The sequence below is a fragment of the Heterodontus francisci genome, chromosome 1, assembly GCF_036365525.1.
Source record: "Heterodontus francisci isolate sHetFra1 chromosome 1, sHetFra1.hap1, whole genome shotgun sequence".
In the NCBI taxonomy this organism is placed as follows: Eukaryota; Metazoa; Chordata; class Chondrichthyes; order Heterodontiformes; family Heterodontidae; genus Heterodontus; species Heterodontus francisci.
In genome coordinates, this window is record NC_090371.1 from 161,076,183 (window position 1) to 161,095,843 (window position 19,661).

Sequence of the window (19,661 nt, forward strand, 5' to 3'; positions counted from 1 at the left end):
ACTTGTGCCTTGTGGATGGTGGACTGGCTTTGGGGAGTCAGGAGGTGAGTTACTCGCCACAGGATTCCTAGCCTCTGACCTGCTCTTGTAGCCATGATATTGATATGGCTACTCCAGTTCAGTTTCTGGTCAATGGTAACTCACAGGACGCTGACAGTGGGAGATTCAGCGATCGTAATGCCATTGAATGTCATGGGGAGATGGTTAGATCCTCTCTTAGTTTGAGATGGTCATTGGCTGGCACTTGTGTGGCACAAATGTTACTTGCCATTTATCAGCCCAAGCCTGGATATTGTCCAGGTCTTGCTATATTTCTACACGGACTGCTTCAGTATCTGAGGAGTCGCGAATGGTGCTGAACATTGTGCAATCATCTGCAAACATCCCCACTTCTGACCTTATGATTGAAGGAGGATGAAGCAGCTGAAGATAGTTGGACCTAGGACACTACCCTGAGGAACTCCTGCAGTGATGTACTGGAGCTGAGATGACCGATCCCCAAGAACTACAATCATCTTCCTTTGCGCTAGGTATGACTCCAACCAGTGGAGAGTTTTCCCCCGATTTCCCGTTGACTCTCGTTTTGCTAGGGCTCCTTGATGCCATACTCGGTTTGGTGTTAAGGGCAGTCACTCTCACCTCACCATGAGTTCAGCTCTTTTGTCCATGTCCATCTACTGATTCCTCTTTATCTACCCTACGAGTTACATCTTCAAAAAACTCTTTTAATAAATTGTCAAACACAATTTCCCTTTTGTAAAACCATGTTGACTTTGTCTGTTTTTCTAAGTGCATTGTTAAAGTTCCTTAATAGATTCCAGCAGTTTCTTGATGACTAATGTCCAGTTAACTGGCCTGTTGTTCCTATTTTCTCGCTCCCTCCTTTCGAGGAGTGTTACATTTGTGAACTTCCAATCTGTTGAGACCATTCTTAGGGAGCCGTGCCCCAATCAATTCAGTTGCAACCCATCTCAACGCCCCACCCCCCGAACCCCAGAGGGGGCAATGTCATGCATTTACGGGACCCCCTTTAGTAAATGTGAGGTGAGGATAGAGCAGGTTTGATTGGTGAATGGCTTCTCCAGTGAGATGGGTAGTTCAAAAACAGTTAAGAGAGAATTGGATAGATATTTGAGAGGAAGTTGGATGGCCACTTGAGAGAAATAGACTTGCACGGCTAAGGAGATCGAACTGGGTAGTGGGACTGACAGCATAGCTCCGTGGTGCACTGGTATGGACTTGATGGGCCTAATGGCCTCCTTCTGTGCCGTAAATGTCTCTGTGTTTGAACCAAGGCTGGAATGAGGTCAGGAGCTGAGTGGTCCTGGCAGAACCCAAACTGAGCGTCACTGAGCAGGTTATTGCCAAGCAAGTGCCACTTGATGGAACTGAGACGACACTTTCCATCACTTTACTGATGATCAAGAGTAGACTGATCGGGTGGTAATGGGCCGGGTTGGATTTATTCTGCTTTTTGTGTATAGGACATACCTGGAAATTTTCCACATTGCCTGGTAGATGCCAGTGTTGTAGCTGTACTGGAACAGGTTGGCTAGGGGCGTGGCAAGTTCTGGAGCACAAGTCTTCAGTTCTATTGCTAGAATGTTGTCAGGGCCCCATAACCTTTGCAGTATTTAGTGCCTTCAGTCGTTTCTTGAATTGGCTGAAGTCTGGCATCTGGGGACTTCAGCAGGAGGCCGAGATGGATCATCCACTTGGCACTTCCGGCTGAAGATTGTTGCAAATGCCTTATCATTTGTACTGATGTGCTGGGCTCCCCCATCATGGCGGATGGAGATATTTGTGGAGCCAGCTCCTCTGGTTAGTTGTTTAATTGTCCACCGCCATTTTGAGGTAAGCCTGGTGCTGCTCCTGGCATGCCCTCCTGCACTCTTCATTGAAGCAGCATTGATCCCCCAGCTCAATGGTAATTTTAGAGTAGAGTTCCTCAGAACTATGTGTCCTGGCCTGTCAGAAGACCTTATACAAATCAACGATTCTTGGAAGACCGCCATCATTAACAACGAGCTCAGTAGACTCAATGTAGACATTGCAGCACTTTGGGAGACACACCTCCCTGCGAGCGGATCTCCAAGAGAGCAAGACTACACCTTCTTCTGGCAGGGCAGGGATCCTGAAGAACCAAGACAGCATGGAGTGGGCTTCGCCATCAGAAACTCCTTGCTCAGCATGATAGAGCCTCCCTCAAATGGCTCGGAACGCATACTGTCCATCCGACTGCTCACCACCTCTGGTCCAGTACAGCTACTCAGCATCTATGCTCCAACACTCTGCTCCCCACCTGAAGCTAAAGATCAGTTCTACGAGGAACTCCATAACATCATTAGCAGCATCCCCAACACCGAACACCTATTCCTGCTGGGGGACTTTAATGCCAGGGTTGGGGCCGACCATGACTCATGGCCCTCCTGCCTTGGGCGCTACAGTGTTGGAAGGATGAATGAGAACGGGCAGAGACTGCTTGAGTTGTGTACCTATCATAACCTCTGCATCACCAACTCGTTCTTTCACACTAAACTCTGTCACCAGGTTTCATGGAGGCACCCAAGATTGCGTCGTTGGCACCAGCTAGACCTCATTGTCACAAGGCGAGCCGCCTTAAACAGTGTTCAAATCACACGCAGCTTCCACAGTGCGGACTGCGACACTGACCACTCCCTGGTGTGCAGCAAGGTTAGACTCAAACCAAAAAAGTTGCATCATTCCAAGCAGAAGGGCCACCCGCACATCAACACGAGCAGAATTTCTCACCCACAGCTGTTACAAAAATTTCTAAATTCACTTGTAACAGCCCTTCAAAACACTCCCACAGGGGATGCTGAGACCAAGTGGGCCCACATCAGAGACGCCATCTATGAGTCAGCTTTGACTACCTATGGCAAAAGTGCGAAGAGAAATGCAGACTGGTTTCAATCTCATAATGAAGAGCTGGAACCTGTCATAGCCGCTAAGTGCATTGCATTGTTGAACTACAAGAAAACCCCCAGTGAGCTAACATCCATAGCACTTAAAGCAGCGAGAAGCACTGCACAAAGAACAGCCAGGCGCTGCGCAAACGACTACTGGCAACACCTATGCAGTCATATTCAGCTGGCGTCAGACACCGGAAACATCAGAGGAATGTATGATGGCATTAAGAGAGCTGTTGGGCCAACCATCAAGAAGATCGCCCCCCTCAAATCTAAATCAGGGGACATAATCACTGACCAACGCAAACAAATGGACCGCTGGGTTGAGCACTATCTAGAACTGTACTCCAGGGAGAATGTTGTCACTGAGACTGCCCTCAATGCAGCCCAGCCTCCACCAGTCATGGATGAGCTGGACATACAGCCAACAAAATCCGAACTCAGTCGTGCCATTGATTCTCTAGCCAGTGGAAAAGCCCCTGGGAATGACAGCATTACCCCTGAAATAATCAGGAGTGCCAAGCCTGCTATACTCTCAGCACTGCATGAACTGCTATGCCTGTGCTGGGACAAGGGAGCAGTACCCCAGGACATGCGCGATGCCAATATCATCACTCTCCATAAAAACAAAGGTGACCACGGTGACTGCAACGACTACCGTGGAATCTCCCTGCTCAGCATAGTGGGGAAAGTCTTTGCTCGAGTCGCTCTAAACAAGCTCCAGAAGCTGGCCGAGCGTGTCTACCCTGAGGCACAGTGTGGCTTTCGTGCAGAGAGATGGACTGTTGACATGCTGTTCTCCCTTGGTCAGATACAGGAGAAATGCCGCGAACAACAGATGCCCCTCAACATTGCTTTCATTGATCTCACCAAAGCCTTTGACCTCGTCAGCCGACGTGGTCTCTTCAGACTACTAGAAAAGATCGGATGTCCACCAAAGCTACTAAGTATCATCACCTCATTCCATGACAATATGAAAGGCACAATTCAACATGGTGGCTCCTCATCAGAGCCCTTTCCTATCCTGAGTGGCGTGAAACAGGGCTGTGTTCTCGCACCCACACTTTTTGGGCTTTTCTTCTACCTGCTGCTTTCACATGCATTCAAGTCCTCTGAAGAAGAAATTTTCCTCCACACAAGATCAAGGGGCAGGTTGTTCAACCTTGCCCGTCTAAGAGCGAAATCCAAAGTACGGAAAGTCCTCACCAAGGAACTCCTCTTTGCTGACGATGCTGCTTTAACATCTCACAGTGAAGAGTGCCTGCAGAGTCTCATTGACAGGTTTGCGGCTGCCTGTAATGAATTTGGCCTAACCATCAGCCTCAAGAAAACGAACATCATGGGGCAGGTATCAGAAATGCTCCATCCATCAATATTGGCGACCACGCTCTGGAAGTGGTTCAAGAGTTCACCTACCTCGGCTCAACTATCACCAGTAACCTGTCTCTAGAAGCAGAAATCAACAAGCGCATGGGAAAGGCATCCACTGCTATGTCCAGACTGGCCAAGAGAGTGTGGGAAAATGGTGCACTGACACGGAACACAGAAGTCCGAGTGTATCAAGCCTGTGTCCTCAGTACCTTGCTCTATGGCAGTGAGGCCTGGGCAACGTATGTCAGCCAAGAGCGACGCCTCAATTCATTCCATCTTCGCTGCCTCCGGAGAATACTTGGCATCAGGTGGCAGGACCGTATCTCCAACACAGAAGTTCTCGAGGCGGCCAACATCCCCAGCTTATACACACTACTGAGTCAGTGGCGCTTGAGATGGCTTGGCCATGTGAGCCGCATGGAAGATGGCAGGATCCCCAAAGACGCACTGTACAGCGAGCTCGCCACTGGTATCAGACCCACCGGCTATCCATGTCTCCGCTTTAAAGACTTCTGCAAACGCGACATGAAGTCCTGTGACATTGATCACAAGTCGTGGGAGTCAGTTGCCAGCGTTCGCCAGAGCTGGCGGGCAGCCATAAAGGCAGGGCTAAAGTGTGGCGAGTCGAAGAGACTTAGCAGTTGCAAGGAAAAAAGACAGAGGCGCAAGGGGAGAGCCAACTGTGTGACAGCCCCGACAAACAAATTTTTCTGCAGCATCTGTGGAAGAGCCTGTCACTGTAGAATTGGCCTTTATAGCCACTCCAGGCGTTGCTCCACACACCACTGACCACCTCCAGGCGCTCACCCATTGTCTCTCGAGATAAGGAGGCCAAAGAAGAAGATATGCCAGTAGAATGGGGTATATGCCGACCCATGAGGTTACAGATTGTGGTTGAGTACAATTCTTCTGCCAATGATCCACAGTGCCTCATGGATGTCCAGTTTTGTGTTGCTCGGTCTGTTCGAAATCTATCCCAATTAGCATAGTGGTCGTACCACACAACTTGATGGTGGGTATTCTCAATGTGAAGACAGGACTTTGTCTCCACAAGGACTGTGCAGTGGTCACTCCTACCAATACAGTCACAGACAGATGCATCTACAGCAGGTAGATTGGTGAGGATGAGGTCATGTATGTTGGTTCCCTTACCACCTGCCGTCGATCCAGTTTCGCAGCCTTGTCCTCGTCAGTAATGGTGCTCCTGCGCCACTCTTGGTGATGGACATTGAAATCTCCCACCCAGAGTACGTTCTGTGCCCTTGCCACCCTCAGTGCTTCCTTCAAGGGGCGTTCAACATGGAGGAGTACTGATTCATCAACTGAGGGGAGTGGGGGAGCACAGTAGCTGGTAATTGGCAGGAGGTTTCCTTGCCCATGTTTGACCTGATGCCATGAGACATCACGGGGTCTCTAGTCGATGTTGAGGTCTCCCAGGGCAACTCCCTCCTGACTATATATCACTGTGCTGCCACCTCTGCTCAGTCTGTCCTGCCAGTGGGACAGGACATACCCAGGGATGGTGATGGTGGTGTCTGGGACATTGTCAGGTATAATTCATATATATGTCAGGCTGTTGCTTGACTAGTCTGTGGGACAGGTCTCCCAACTTGGGCACAAGCCCTCAGCTGTTAGTAAGGAGGACTTTGCAGCGTCGACAGGGCTGGGTTTGCCGTTGTCGTTTCCAGTGCCTCGGTCAATGCCGGGTGGTCCATCTGGTTTAATTCCTTATGACTTTGCAGCAGTTAGATACAATTGATTGGCTTGCACGGCCATTTCAGAGGGCATGTAAGAATTAACCACATTGCTGTGGGTCTGGAGTCACATGTAGGCCAGACCAGGTAAGGACAGCAGATTTCCTTCCCTAAAGGACATTAGTGAACCAAATGGGTTTTTATGACAACCAACAGTGGTTTCATGGCCATCATTAGACTAGCTTTTCATTCCAGATTTATTAATTGAATTCAAATTCCACCTTCTGCCGTGGTGGGATTTGAACCTATGTCTCCAGAGCAATACCCTGGGTCTCTGGGTTACTAGTCCAGTGACAATACCATTACACCACTGCCTCCCTTAATATTAGCAATTATGTCTCCTCACTAAATTTTTAAAGAAAAGGAATTTCTCTATCAAGGTTGCTGTTTTAATTGTCGATTTCTCATCCACTCCTTTCCTCTCTTGAAAGTGGCAACTCAGGCTGAGTAAGCAACTGTTGCTTCGCCCAATATCTTGTGTGAGTATTGGCCTGGACAAGCTGATTGACCTTGGCAGTTATCATAGCACAACTTTGATATTTGACATCCAAGTGCGCATGGTTGCTGGGTAACAACAAAGAGCTGGAGCCCTGACTGATTGATTGTCTTTACTTCAGATCTCCACCTTCCCTTGCATAATGATGCCAGTTGTGAACCATTATTCGTACCCAAGCTGCAATCAGTTAACCTACTGCTGGCAGAAGATTGAATATTTGCCTGCGCTGTGCAGTTTAGTGCTACACCATATGGCATTTGGTTTCTTGAGTTGATCCATTCTCCTTTCTGAGAAAAATACAACAATTATAATGAACTGTAACCTGCTTTTCATTTGTTTCTACTTTTCTGTAAATATTTGTATGTAAATTGCATGTACAAGTACACAGAGTACTGCGGGTAGCGAGTATACTGACCAGAAAAAGTACTATGTGCTTTGGATATACTTAGCTCCCCAATTCAACCTCTACAAATATGAAGTATTTTATTCCTCAAGTTATATTTAGCTTAAAAGTTTCCTTAACTGGTCTTTCTACCCTTGATAATTTTAATACCCATGGGAGCATTAATATGTGAAATAACAATGTTAAAATTCTAATTGATAAATTTCTGTGGTCTGAGTTGCTTTGTACTTATACATATGTGCTGAATAATATTGTTTACAGTTTCTCTTCCTGAGCCCACCAGGCTGAACTCTAAGCCTCCCTCCTGCCCTAACCCGAACTTGTATCTTTCTCTTGTTTCTTTCCTATCTCTAGCCTTCTCCATGAGACCCGCCTCCTGTGCTCTCAACCCTATTCCCGCTAAACCACTGAAAATCCAACTTCCCTTCTGGGTTCCCATGTTAATCTGATATTGTTAATGGTTCTCTTTCCCCAGGTTCTGTCGCACTCTCTTTCAAATCTGCCTTGCAAGCTACTGCCCCATCTCCAACCTCCCTTTCCTGTCAAGTCCATAATTGTGTTGTCACCTCCCAAACTCGTGTCCCTCTTTCTGGGAACTCCATGTTTGAATTTCTGCAATCAGGTTTCTGCTCCTGCCACAGTACCAAAATGGCTCTTATCAAAACCACAAATGATATCCTATATGACTGGCAAAGACAAAGAATCTCTCCTCCTCCTCGACCTTCAGCCTTTGACACAGTTGATCATACCATCCTCCTCCAATGCCTCATCGCCGTCCAGCGGGGTGGGACTGCATTCGCCTGGTTCCATTTTGTCTATTTCATCAATGGCTTTTCCTCTGATGTTCCCCAAGGATCTCTCCTTGGCGCTCTCCTGTTTCTTATCTACATGCTGCCCCTCCGCAACATCATCCGAAAACACAATATTAGTTTCCACGAATATGTTGATGACATCAAGCTTTACTTCACCACTACCACCACCATCTCTCTTGACGTCTCCACCATCTCCAACTTGTCAGACTGCTTGTCCGACATCCAGTACTGGATGAGCAAAAAATTCTTCCAATTTGGGAAGACTGAAGTCCCCACCAAAAACTCCGTTCCCTTGTCACTGACTCCATCCCTCTCCCTGACAATTGCCAGAGATGAACCAGACTGTTGACAACCTTGGTGTCATATTTGACCCTGAGTTGAGCTTTCAACCACATAACCACACAGTCACAGAGTGCCTATTTCCACCTCCATAGCACCACCCAGCTGTTCTGTTGCTGAAACCCTCATCCATGCCTTTGTTACCTCCAGACTTAACTATTTTAATGCTATCCTGCCCAGCCTCCCACATTCTACCCTCCATAAACTTGAGGTAATCCAAAACACTGTTGCCTGTGTCCTAATTCGGACCAAGTCCCGTTCACCCATCACCCCTGTGTTCACTGACCTACACTGGCTCCTTGTCAAGCAACGTCTCGTTTTTAACATTCTCGTCGTTCTCAAATTCTTCCATGGCCTGGCCCCTCCTTATCTCTAATCTCTTCCCACCCTACAACCCTTCGAGATATCTATGCTTCTTTAATTCCGTCCTCTCGCGCATCCCTAATTTTAATCGTTCCATCATTGGTGGCCGTGCCTTCAGCTGCCAAGGCCCTCAGCTCTGGAATTCCCTCACTGAAGCTCTCTACCTTTCTAACTTTCTTCCCTCCGTTAAGACACTCCTTAAAACCTACCTCTTTGATGGAGTTTTTTGGGCACCTGCCCTTCTATCATCTTATGTGGCTTGATGTCATATTTTGTTTTATAATGCCTCTGAAATGCCTTTGCATGTCTTATTACATTAAAGGTGCTATGTAAATATTTGTTTTTTGTTTAGTTTAGTTTAGAGATACAGCACTGAAACAGGCCCTTCGGCCCACCGAGTCTGTGCCGACCATCAACCACCCATTTATACTAATCCTACATTAATCCCATATTCCTACCACATCCCCACCTGTCCCTATATTTCCCTACCACCTACCTATACTACGGGCAATTTATAATGGCCAATTAACCTATCAACCTGCAAGTCTTTGGCATGTGGGAGGAAGCCGGAGCACCCGGAGAAAACCCACGCAGACACAGGGAGAACTTGCAAACTCCACACAGGCAGTACCCAGAATTGAACCCGGGTCGCTGGAGCTGTGAGGCTGCGGTTCTAACCACTGCGCCACTGTGCAGCCCCTGCGCTGTTACATAATGTTACATGTTGTTGTTACATGAACAATGCTAAGTTACTTGACAATTCATTTCTGAAAGATCCTGACGTGCATTGATGCCCTGTCATTTGGCATCATCATTCAGTCCTGTGCCATTACCCAACTGATGGTGAACAAATGACAATTGATTCAGAGGAAATTTAAAATCCATATGTACAGTCATTTTTAAATAAATGATGAAAAGGCTGTTGTGAGTTATTGTAATCCGCAATGCATTGCCTGCAAGGGTGGTGGAGCTTTTGCAGGAGTAGTTTTTAAAAGGGAAGTGGATAAATATTTGAAAAGAAAAATGAATACAGGGCTATGGGGAAAGAGCAGGGGAGTAGAATGAATAGCTCATTCAAACTGCTGACATAGGCACAATAGGACGAATGGTCTCCTTCTGTTCTCTGCTTCTAGGCTGGACGGAATGAATTGTATTTAGAAATTGCAATGATTTTGATGCTATTAGAATCCTGCCATTGGAATATTGCTTGGCCGTCCACTTCTGTCCATCCTCTTGGTGTTCTGTGTATCTTGCAACCTTTGTAAATCGGTGCATGCAGCTGAGAAGACCTGCCTGTCTACTGATAAACTAAAGTCCCAAATTTACGGAAAAACATTGTTGCAAATGTTTGACAACCAGCATGTATTCTGAATGCCATGTAAAGGCATTCAGTTCTACATGGGAAAGCATACTTGATGCAAAGCACTTGTTCATGATTTATAGGCCCTTCTACAGCTTGACTGTCTAAAAATAATATGCATGTTTTCAGCCTGCAGGAGCCTTAGCGAATGCATTAAGAGGCCATGCAAACGATATTCAGGCAATCTACATGCAGCACGTTGTACCACTAGAACAAACTGCGGTAAGAAATGTACAGAGAAACATTTTTTTTGTTTCAAAGATTCAAGCTTCGGCTCGTGCAGCTGTGTTGTACCTTGTTCAAGACATTATTCCTATTTTGACATCGGTGAAAAGGTATTTCAGAGCTAGTTATTTCCTCATGTATGCTGAAAAGGCCAGCTGAAATCTTCATGTGTTAATATTCTATGAAAATGCTATTGCTATTTGGGCTTCCAATTGTGTTCATGTCGAGATGGCAGTCTCCATAAGCAACAGAGTGCCTTATGAACTAAAACGAGTTCCTGTTGCTACTGCTGTTTTTTGGGTTAGCAGCCCATCATTTCAGTACTTACTGAAAGATACGTGGGCTTTTCCCACCACCTTCAAAGGTGGAAAATAACACATCAACAGCCTAATGCATAATAAAAGCAAAATAACTTTAAAAAAAACACAGCACTTAAAAACAACAGAACTAGAATCAGCCCACCTGGCTTAACATATCCTTTTCAGAAAGATGTTCTGAAGAGTCTGCTCTCAACAAACTCTTGGAATACATTTTCTGATGTTAGGAACCTGAACACCTATTCACCGAGCCCTTATTGGCCTGAGGTGTTCTCACTGGTGAGGCAAAGTAGAGAATTGGAGACCCAAGGAGTGCTTCTTGTTTACGTGGCATCTTTTCTTTTGGAAAACAAATTAATTTGCTTTCTCCTAAACAAATTTTCCCTGAACCTTGTTCCTAGTTAGTTGGTCTTTATGCCATCCCTTCACTGTTTACTTTTTTTTCTTCATTCTTTGTTTGGAAACTATCTTGTGTTTCATAAAACGTTTTAAGCCTTTACATGTTAACCTGATGTCTGCTTTACATTTTTAATTAACTCCTATTCCTGATATTTTTAAATGCTTACCAGAAATATGTTGAAGCCCGGGTAAGTTCTTGTTAAATAACCCATCGTGCATTATACCTTTCAAATGTATTTCCGGGAAGACAATTTTAAAGTTATCAGAATGTTAACGGCATTGGAATTGGTAGGAACAGGAAAAAGCAATTGGGCTCAACAAATCTGACACTTTTCCTCAACACCACCTTAACAACCTTGTGCTAGATCCCTGAGCCCCTTTCTCTCCAAAAGTACATGCAATTGTCTCTTGAACCTACTTGTAATGCAATGGCGGCTGGTAATCTTTTTGACAAGTGAGGCCACATAAAATAATGTGACAAGTTTGGGTCCCTAGTCCCTGATTATCCCATGTTTAATTTGAAATAATAACTTTTTAATGTCTCGGAACTTGTGCTTCCATTTTTGCACAGACAGGAGGGAGTTTCACAACTCAAAAAATAACTGATTACATTGTTTTAATCACAAACACTGTTGGAAATACTGATAGATAAGGTTACATTTAAAAAACAAATATTTTAATTGTGTATTTTAATTTATTGTATATATGTAGCAAAAATGTGTACTTAATTAGAAATTCAATACTGCCTTACTGTGAAAGAGCTTAAAAAAAAAAGGCTAATTGTTGTGGTGATATGTGACTTCTGAAAAGGTTGCAGGTGAGCACAACTGGAAAGATTTCTTTGCTTTAATAACTGGTGTGTACAATGAGATTGCACTAGCAATCAAACTGTGTGAACGGCATGAGAAACCATTAGGGTGTAGTTTCTGGGTGCCCTTTGTTCAGAGTTGAAGGAGAGATATAAAGGAAGGAAAGGGCATCTGGCCCTAAAGCAGAGGTCTGGAACAATTATCACTTGAGGAGCCGCATCATTATCCTGTCTTTTTTTGGTAACTTATTCCACAACATTATTTTCTTTTTGGATTTTCATAATTTTTTAGATTAGAGTAGATATTTTTCAGAATTTCTTACTTTTAAAACATCAAATAACTTGGTTAATGCAGTATTGCTGGTATTGAACACAATGTAACATTTCTGATTGCATTAGTGCCTCATTTCTCAGATAGGTTGAGTATTGGTTTACCTGGGTTGAGAACTGGGTGATTTACAGGTGGATATTGATCAAGCTCCTGTAACATGTTTGTGTTCTGGCCATATCATTGAATATATGTGCTTGCACATACTTGTAGGTATATATGCGACCTACAAGATAGTCGCCTGAACGTTACCAAGCCCACGACGTCAGGCTTCGTGGAGGGGGGATCGGGAAGATGGTTGCAGCAGAGGCTCGCCATGGAGCTCGATGCCGGGAGGGCCCGGCCCGATCCTTCCGGCGGTGATGAGGTCTCGTGGCGGCCCCCCCCCCCCCCCCTCTGCTGGGCGACAGGACCTTCATCTACATATTTAAATCAACGACGAATAAATTTACATCTACCTACCCACAATTTTCCGGACCCTAGGAAGTACAGAGTGTCAGAGGGACCTTGGTGTACTTGTCCATAGCCCACCGAAGGCAGCAGCATAGGTAGATAAGGTGGTTCGGAGGGTATCTGGGATACTTGCCTTTATTAGCCAAGGCATAGAATATAAGAGCAGGGAGGTTATGATGGAGATGTATAAAACGCTAGTTAGGCCACAGCTGAAATATTGTGTACAGTTCTGGTTGCCATACTATAGGAAGGATGTGATCGCACTGGAGAGGGTTATATGATGATGCAAATTTGGGGCAAATGGATTTCAACTTGTCCATATGTAAAAATGTATTATTTAGCTGGGCCCAGTTGGCATGCATCAAATACAGGCAGAACCAGTCTTAAAGCTTGTGGGGCCCCTTGAGAGGGTAATCATGGAATCTCCTCTCCCCTCACTTAAAGAGCTACTGCTTTCAAGCTGCCATTGATCTGATATTGCTCCTGCGAAGCACCTTGGGATCTTTTACTATGTTAAAAGCACTATATAAATGTAAGTTGTTGATAAAATTGTGGCATTCACACACCCCTAAGATGTTAAATATTTAAATAAGTTAATTCAAGATGTGGTCTGACCTGAGCACTGTGCTGTTTGAATATGACTTCCTCTTTCTTGTACCATTCTGGCTAAGTAGGTCAGTGTTCTATTGACTTTACTACTCTGCACTGGTTGGCCATTTTGAGCAAAATGTTTACAAAGATTCCAAAGGCTTTTTCAGATTATTTCTTAACTCAATCCCCTTCATTCTCTATGCAGTGCTTTGCACTTGTCAGCATTAAATTTGATCTGCTTAAATATGGAGTCCAACTTTTGTTTATTTTTTCAGCTGCCTCCTACTATTCCAGTTTGATGATAAATCAACACATTTTACTCATTTTAATTGAGGTTTTTGAATCCTGGCTATTTATGGAAATTGGAAAATATTTGTGGCCCAAACACTGAATCCTGGGCTGCTCCACCACAAGCACTCATTTTCTATTCTTTGCCAGTTTCCTACCCATTCCGAGGATTTACCCTGAATTCCTGCAGCTTTGCGTTTAACGAATAATCTTGTGTGGAACTTTGCCAATTTCCTTTTTACAAGTCTGGATACACTGTCTCTTTGGGCTTTCCACAACCATTTGGGATGCCACTTGTTCAAAAAATTGCATGAATCGCAAAAGGTTAGAATGCAGGTACAGCACATAATTAGGAAAGCTAATAGAATGTTATCGTTTATCACGAGGGGAATTGAATACAAAAGTAGGGAGGTTATGCTTCAGCTATACAGGGCATTGGTGAAACCACATCTGGAATACTGTGTAGAGTACTGGTCTCCTTATTTAAGGAAGGATATAAATGTGTTGAAGGCAGTACAGAGAAGGTTTACTACACTAATACCTGGAACGGGCGGACTGTCTTTATGAGGAAAGATTGGACAGGCTAGGCTTGTATCCGTTAGAATTTAGAAGAGTAAGAGGCGACTTGATTGAAACATATAAGATCCTGAGGGGTCTTGACACGGTGGATGTGGAAAGGATGTTTCCCCTTGTGGGAGAATCTAGAACTAGGGGTTACTGTGTAAAAATAAGGGGTCACCCATTTAAGACAGAGATGAGGAGAATTTTTTTTTCACTGAGGGTCGTGAGCCTTTGGAATTCTCTTCCTCAAGGCAGTGGAAGCAGAGTCTTTGAATATTTTTAAGGCAGAGGTAGATAGATTCTTGATAAGCAAGAGGGTGGAAGGTTATCGGGGGTAGGTGGAAATGTGGAGTAATCAGTTCAGCCATGAACTTACTGAATGGCGGAGCAGGCTCGAAGGGCTGAGTGGCCTACTCCTGCTCCTAATTCATATGTTCGTATTTAACGTTCATGTAGCTGTTTCCAGCCCACTTTTGCTAAATATCTCAGCTTAGTAAAATTGGACTTTCCCCAATTAAAACATTCGCTCTTAGTCTATCTTTATCCTTTTCCATATGCTAAATCTAACTTGATTTATGATCACTCCCATTTAAAATGCTCTCCTACTGATACCCCTTCCACCTGCCCAGTTTCATTCTGTAAAATGTAAGTCCAGAAGTGCCTGTTCCCTTGGCCTTGCTATGTACTGGCTAAAAAAGATCTTGTGAATGCATTTTAAGAGTTCTGTGCCCTTTATACCTTTTACACTGATTTTATCCCAGCTAATATTAGGGTGGTTGAAATCCCTGCTATTACTGCCCTATTGTTTCTGCACTTCTCAGCAATTTGCGTACATATTTGCCTTTCTATTTCCTTCTGGCTGGCGGGGGTGGGGGAGGGGGGTGGTGTTGTCAGGGAGTGGGGGTGTCTGTACTATACTGCCAGTGGTGTGATTGCCCTTTTTCCTTCAGTTCGACCCATATGGTCTCGTTTGATGTTCCTAGCATACCATCCCTCCTCACAGCTCTGATTGTTTCTTTCAACAATATTATGACTCCCTCCTTTTTTTTTTATCCCCCTCTCTTTCTCTTCTGAACATCCTGTAAACGGGAATGTTGAGTTGCTATTCTTTAATTTCATGGGATGTGGGAGTTGGTGGCAAGGCCAGCATTTGTGGCCCATCCCTAATTGCCCTTAATAACTGAATGGCTTTAGGCCATTTCAAAGGCTGTTGAGAGTCAGCCACATTGCTATGGGGTTGGAGTCACATGTAGGCTAGATCAGGTAAGGATGACAGATTTCCTTCTGTAAAGGATGTTAAAGTGAACCAGATGGGTTTTTACGACAATTGATGATAACTTCATGGCACAAGTCCTGATACTGATGGTAATTGATTACTGAGCTTTCAATCCCAGATTTTTATTTATTAATTAATTTTATTAGTTAATTGAATTTAAAATCCACCTACTGCTGTGGTGGACCCATGTCCCCAGGGCATTAGCCTGGGCCTTTGGATTATTTCAGTGACATTACCACTACACCACTATCTCCCCTTGTCAATACCAATGACATAGATACAAAGAAGGATGAGGTACTGTAGGCAGAATTTAGTGAGCTCGGAAAGAAATTAGAAAGTAGGACCTCAAAGGTAGCAATCTCTAGATTAGCTCCCATGTCACATGCTAGTGAGTACGGCAAAAGGAAGATACTGCAACTGAATGTGGCTGGAAGGTTTTACAAGATGGAGGGCTTTAGTTTCCTAAGGCATTGGAAGTGGTTCTGGGAGAGATGGGATATCTCCAAGCCAGCCAGGTTGCACCTCAATAGGGTTGGTACCAATATTGTGGTGGGGAAGTTTGCTAGTGTCGTTGGGGAGGGTTTATACTCACTTAGTGGGGGGATGGGAAACTGAGCGTAGATTTTGAAGGAAGAGAAGCAAAGCTGGAAATAGAAGGCAGAGGTATTAGTCAGCAAGAATGGAAGGCCAAGAAAACAAAGGCTAGAAAATAAACAACAAAGTTGTTGTTCAGTAATTAGTCGTATATACTTCAATGCAAGGAGCCGAGTGAATAAGGAAAATGAGCTGAGGGCACAGATAGATACTTGGAATGCATAGTTATTACTGAAACATGGAGTAGCTGCACTAGTAATCCAGAGTCCCAGGCTAATGGTCTCGGAACCTGAGTTCAAATTCCACGACGGCAGCTGGTAGAATTTAAATTCAATTAATTGATAAAAATCTGGAATTGAAAGCTAGTTTCAGTAATGTCCTTTTAGGGAAGAAAATCTGCCATCTTTACCTGGTCTGCCTACATGTGACTCCAGATCCACAGCAGTGTGGTTGACTCTTAACTGCCCTAGTAAGTCACTCAGTTGTCAAGGGCAATTAGGGATGGGCCGCAAATGCTGGCCTTGCTAGTGATGCCCACATTCCCATGAAAGAATAAAAAGAAAATTATGGACCATGACCTCTGCAAGTTCACCCTTACTGTGCAGAATGTTTGCAGCTGCTCAATTACATTCTTGATTCCAGCATCAGGGCGGCAACATATCATCCTGGAATCACATCTGTGTGCGATAAACACCTGTCTGTTCCCTAACTATGGAATCCCCTATCACTTTTGCTTTCCTGACCTCCTCCTTCCCCCACTCCTCTGCACAGCTGAGTCTTCCATAGTGCTGTTGCCATAGCTCTGGCTGTATTCTGCAGATGAACAGTCATCCTCACCAGTGCTTGGAATTGAATATTCGCTAAAAAGTGTGATGCACTCAGGGCTCCTGCATTACCTGCCTGATCCTCCTTGACTGTCTGGCAGTCACTTATTCCCCTCTGTCTGCACACTCTTAAGCTGCAGTGTGACCACCTCCAAAAACATCCACCTGGCTTTCCGTGTTGGGTGTACTGCAGTGATGCCAGCTACTGCTCAAGCTTGAAACTCGGAATGTGAGCTCCTCGAGCTGACAACACTTCCTCCACATGTGGTTGTCCAGGACATGAAAAGATGTGCATTAGACAGGACTGAGGTGCGCTGCCATGCTTCTACTTATTATACTATTATCTAAACTTATCAGTAAAAGAGTCATAGAGTTATACAGCACAGAAACAGACCCTTCAGCCCATCATGTCTGTGCCGGCCATACGGCACCCAACTATTCTAATCCCATATTCCTGCACTTGGTCCATAACCCTGTATGCTATGGCGTTTCAAGTGCTCATCTAAATACTTCATAAATGTTTTGAGGGTTCCTGCCTCTACCACCCCTTCACGCAGTGCGTTCCAGATTCCAACCACCCTCCGGGTGAAAAAATGTTTCCTCAAATCTTCCCTAAACCTCCTGCCCCTTACCCTAAATCTATGCCCCCTGGTTATTGACCCCTCCGCTAAGGGAAAAGGTTTCTTCCTATCTAACCTATCAATGCCCCTCCTAATCTTGTATACCTCAATCATGTCCCCCCTCAGCCTTCTCTGCTCCAAGGAAAACAACCCTAGCCTTTTCAGTCTCTCTTCATAGCTGAAATGCTCCAGCCCAGGCAACATCCTGGTGAATCTCCTCTGCATCCTCTCCAGTGCAATCACATCCTTCCTATAGTGTGGTGACCAGAACTGTACACAGTTCTCCAGCTGTGGCCGAACTAGCGTTTTATACAGCTCCATCATAACCTCCCTGCTCTTATATTCTGTGCCTCAGCTAATAAAGGCAAGTATCCCATATGCCTTCCTAACCACCTTATCTACCTATGCTGCTGCCTTCAGTGATCTATGGACATTACACCAAGGTCCTTCTGGCTTTCTGTACTTCCTAGGGTCCTGACATCCATTGTGTATTCCCTTTTCTTGTTAGTCCTTCCAAAATGCATTACCTCACACTTTTCAGGATTAAATTCCATTTGCCATTGCTCCGCCCATCTTACCAGCCCATTTATATTTCCCTGTAATCTAAGGATTTCCTCCTCACTGTTTACACCACCACCAATTTTTGTGTCATCTGCGAACTTACTGATCATACCGCCTCCATTCACGTCTAAGTCATTAATGTACACTACGAACAGCAAGGGTCCCAGCACTGATCCCTGTGTTAACACCACTGGTCACAGGCTTCCAATCGCAAAAACAGCCCTCAACCATTACCCTCTGCCTCCTGCCACTAAGCCAATTTTGGATCCAATTTGCCAAATTGCCCTGGATCCTGTGGGCTCTTACCTTCTTAACCAATCTCCCATGTGGGACCTTATCAAAAGCCTTACTGAAATCCATATAGACTATATCAACTGCTTTACCCTCATCTACACATCTAGTCACCTCCTCGAAAAATTCAATCAAGTTAGTTAGACACGATCTCCCCCTGACAAAGCCATGCTGACTATCCCTGATTAATCCCTGCCTCTCCAAGTGGAGATTAATCCTGTCCCTCAGAACTTTTTACAATAGTTTCCCTACCACTGATAGACTCACCGGTCTGTAATTACCTGGTTTATCCCTACTACCCTTCTTGAATAATGGTACCACGTTTGCTGTCTTCCAGTCCTCTGGTACCTCTCCCTTGGCCAGAGATGATTTGAAAACTTGTGTCGAAACCCCTGCTATCTCCTCGCTTGCCTCACATAACAGCCTGGGATACATCTCATCTGGGCCTGAGGATTTATCCACTTTCAAGCCCGCTAAAACAGCTAATACTTCCTCCCTTTCAATGCTAATATGTTCAAGTATATCGCAATCCCCCTCCTGATCTCTACATCTACATCGTCCTTCTCCATAGTGAACACCGATGAAAAGTAATCATTTAAAACCTCACCTTTGTCCTCTGGCTCCACACACAGATTGCCACTTTGGTGCTTAATGGGCCCTACTCTTTCCCTGGTTATCCTCTTACCCTTAATATACTTGGAAAATCCCAAGGCATTTTATTTTATCTTGCCTGCCTGTGTTTCTCATGCCCCCTCCTCATTCTCCTAATTACTTTTTTAATTGCCACCCTACACTTGCTATACTCCTCGAGTGCCTCCGCTGTTTTCAGCGCTTGGGATCTGCCGTAAGCCTCCTTTTTTTTTCCTGATCCAATCCTCTCTACCCCTTGACATCCAGGGTTCCCTGGGCCTGTCAGTCCTACCCTTCACCTTAATGGGTACATGTTGGCTCTGAACTCTCACTATTTCCTCTTTGACTCCCACTGATGTGATGTAGACTTTCCTACAAGTAGCTGCTCCCAGTCTACCTTGGCCAGATTCTGTTTTATCATATTGAAATCGGCCTTCCCCCAATTCAGTACCTTTATTTCTGGTCCATCTTTGTCCTTTTCCATAACTGCTTTAAATCTTAGAGTTATGGTCACTATCCCCGAAATGCTCCCCCACTGACACTTCTACCACTTGACCGGCTTCATTCCTTAGGATTAGGTCCAGTACTGCCCTTTCCCTTGTCGGACTTTCTACATACAGGAGAGCTTTTTGAGCCAGTATGCATTTTAAAAATTCTGCCCCTTTTAAGCCTTTTGCACTGAGACTATCCCAGTTAATATTGGGGAAGTTGAAATCCCCTACTATTATTACCCTATTATTTTTAATAATGATGATCCTAATCAGAGAACTCCTCTTTGCTGACGATGCTGCTTTAACATCTCACACTGAAGAATGCCTGCAGAGTCTCATCGACAGGTTTGCGTCTGCCTGCAATGAATTTGGCCTAAACATCAGCCTCAAGAAAACGAACATCATGGGGCAGGATGTCAGAAATGCTCCATCCATCAATATTGGCGACCACGCTCTGGAAGTGGTTCAAGAGTTCACCTACCTAGGCTCAACTATCACCAGTAACCTGTCTCTAGATGCAGAAATCAACAAGCGCATGGGTAAGGCTTCCACTGCTATGTCCAGACTGGCCAAGAG

General features: G+C 44.8%; 1 protein-coding gene across 1 annotated transcript in view; it reads left to right on the forward strand.

The window, feature by feature from the left end:
• Positions 1-19,661, forward strand: part of LOC137347055 (prominin-1-A-like) — a 289,266-nt gene that overhangs the window by 220,602 nt on the left and 49,003 nt on the right. The window contains exons 19-20 of the mRNA XM_068011104.1: positions 9,958-10,050; positions 10,940-10,957. Coding sequence (XP_067867205.1) covers positions 9,958-10,050; positions 10,940-10,957 — 111 coding nt within the window. The remainder of the gene's footprint in view (positions 1-9,957; positions 10,051-10,939; positions 10,958-19,661) is intronic.